The sequence below is a fragment of the Thamnophis elegans genome, chromosome 2, assembly GCF_009769535.1.
Source record: "Thamnophis elegans isolate rThaEle1 chromosome 2, rThaEle1.pri, whole genome shotgun sequence".
NCBI lineage: Eukaryota > Metazoa > Chordata > Lepidosauria > Squamata > Colubridae > Thamnophis > Thamnophis elegans.
Genome location: NC_045542.1, coordinates 67,005,946 through 67,007,979, shown reverse-complemented (window position 1 = coordinate 67,007,979; position 2,034 = coordinate 67,005,946). Strand labels below are relative to the sequence as shown.

General features: G+C 60.2%; 1 protein-coding gene across 1 annotated transcript; it reads right to left on the bottom strand.

Annotated features, from left to right (window-relative positions):
- Window positions 1-286: 286 nt before the first annotated feature.
- Window positions 287-1,794, bottom strand: IER2 (immediate early response 2). Its single transcript, XM_032212126.1, has one exon. The coding sequence runs from the start codon at window positions 1,613-1,615 to the stop codon at window positions 890-892; it is 726 nt and encodes a 241-aa protein (XP_032068017.1). The 5' UTR covers window positions 1,616-1,794; the 3' UTR covers window positions 287-889.
- Window positions 1,795-2,034: the final 240 nt, after the last annotated feature.

Genomic DNA, 2,034 nt, shown 5'->3' with positions numbered 1-2,034 from the left:
TCCGTTTCCCCTCTCTCCTTCCTGCTGCTCTCGCCATGGATGCTTCGGCAAGACTAATCAGGTTTAGAGAGCGTTTCTGGCACAAAGAAACAGGCCACTCGATCACCCTTAATTACTAGGTGGGGGGAAAGGGATGGCCCTGAGCAAAAGAATGCTGGGTAGTCCCCCCCCTCCCCAATATCTAAGGAGTGGAGCTGACAAAAGCTGCTTTTCTTCAAAAGCTCTCAGCAGGGCTATTTAACCCTTGAGGGAACAAGCCCCGGCTACCTAAGAAAGCCTTTTTTCAGAAAAGAGGAGGGGGAATCCTCAACCAAGAACTGGCAATTTAAGTTAACGCAAAGCGTTTTCGAAAATAAACGCAGCGTTATTCTCGAACTAGCACCAAAAGTTTTAAAAAAAAAAGTGCACGCAGCAGATAGTGGTTGCTTTCCACCCAGATCAGGATTTGAAAGGCCTGACGGGTTTTTGTAAGTCTTTCCCCTTTTCTTGGAAACGACTTCATTCCCCCCACCCCCACACCCCACGTTCTCAGCATCTTCTCTTCCAGGAGCAGCGACGTTCGCGCTGGCGTGACCAGTTCCTCTTTCGGCGCGCAGCCACCGCGTCCCAGTTCCAGGGAGCGCCCTCCGTGGCCAGCCATCGCTCGGCCTTTTGTCTCGCCTTCTTTCCGAGTCACCAGAGCGTCTCTCGCCTAAACTCGCAGGGGGAGGAGGACGGGGGGGTGTAAAAGGCCTCACTCGGGCTCCCCGCGCCACCATCAGCCTCCCGCCAAAGTCCCGCCACCGAGGAGACAGGCGGTACTGAGCTCCTCTGCCCAGAGAGGGGCTTCCGCAGGCTCCGCTTCTCCGCGGGGAGTAGTTTTCAGCTACGAGTCCCCGGCGGGGGCGCTTTAAAAGGCTACCACGGCCCTCACCATTATGCTCAGCACTCCGTCGCCTTGTCTGCAGTTCGCTTTAGGCTCCTCGGCGCCTTTGGCCGGCGGAGGCTGGAGGATCAAGCTAGAGAACCGGTCCTGCAGGATTCGGGCCAAGCTCGGAAAGGGCCCTTCTTGCCTCTGGGGCTGCCGCTCGCCTTCCTCCTCCGCCAACTTGGCCTTCTTGCTAGGCACCAGGCCGGCTTCGGCGGCGCCAATCTTGTCTAGGCTGCTGCTGCGGCGCTTGCGGCTCGGCTTCCTGCTGACTGGCAGAGGCCCCGAGGCGCCCCGGCTCCAAGCCGTCTGGGTCAAGGAATGCGCGGGCAAGCTGCTACCGGGCTCTTCCTGGGTCTCCATGGGTTCCGGATCCAGGCTGCCGCAGGGCTGTGGCGTGGGTGGAGGCGCCTCCTGTTGGGCTGGGGGAAAGAGGATTGCCGGAGGACCCTCCAGATGCTGCGGGCTGGGCGCCGTCCCTTGTAGGTCTAAGTCCGGCTGCCGCCCAGGAAAATTTTCCACGCTTCCTCCGCCCATCTCGTCCTCTTCCTCCAGCTTGGCCGAGAGGTAGAGGTCGCGGGCGTTCCTCATCACGAGGGAGAGCTGCAGGCTGCGGTGGAGTCGAAGGCCTCCGCGCTGCATGCGCGAGTGATACATCTTCCACACCGACATCGTCATAATACGCTGCGCTTCTTTCTGCACCTCCATGTTGGCGGGCGCTCTTCGGGCTTCTCTTTGGACCCTTCTGAAGCTCGAGTCGGAAAAGAAACGCCTGGTCTTCCTTCCCCCTCCTCCAAAAGCGAAAGTGGCGCGCCTCCGGCTGTTTCTTCCCAGCAAACACCTCCCCAACAGCCCGTACAGAGACGTCCGTTCCGACTAAGCGGGGCCGCGCCCAGCGCGCTGCATTTTATACTCCTGGTGATCTCAGCGCCAGGGCCGCCTCCGCCCACTCTGCGAGCCGCATCCGGCCTTGTAACTGCGCGCCACTAGCCGCCCTTCCCGAAAGGGGGAAGGGCAGGCGGAAATGTCAGGGCGGGAGAAGAGAAAGAGCCAAATGGAGGTGTCGCCGGGAGACGAGGCTCGCGGGCGGCGGGCTTTTTCCTGCTAAGCAAAGAACTGGAAGTCGG

Bases quoted from the DNA above. Each gene is read 5' to 3' on its own strand.
- IER2 (XM_032212126.1), bottom strand. From the start codon at position 1,615: ATGGAGGTGCAGAAAGAAGCGCAGCGTATTATGACGATGTCGGTGTGG.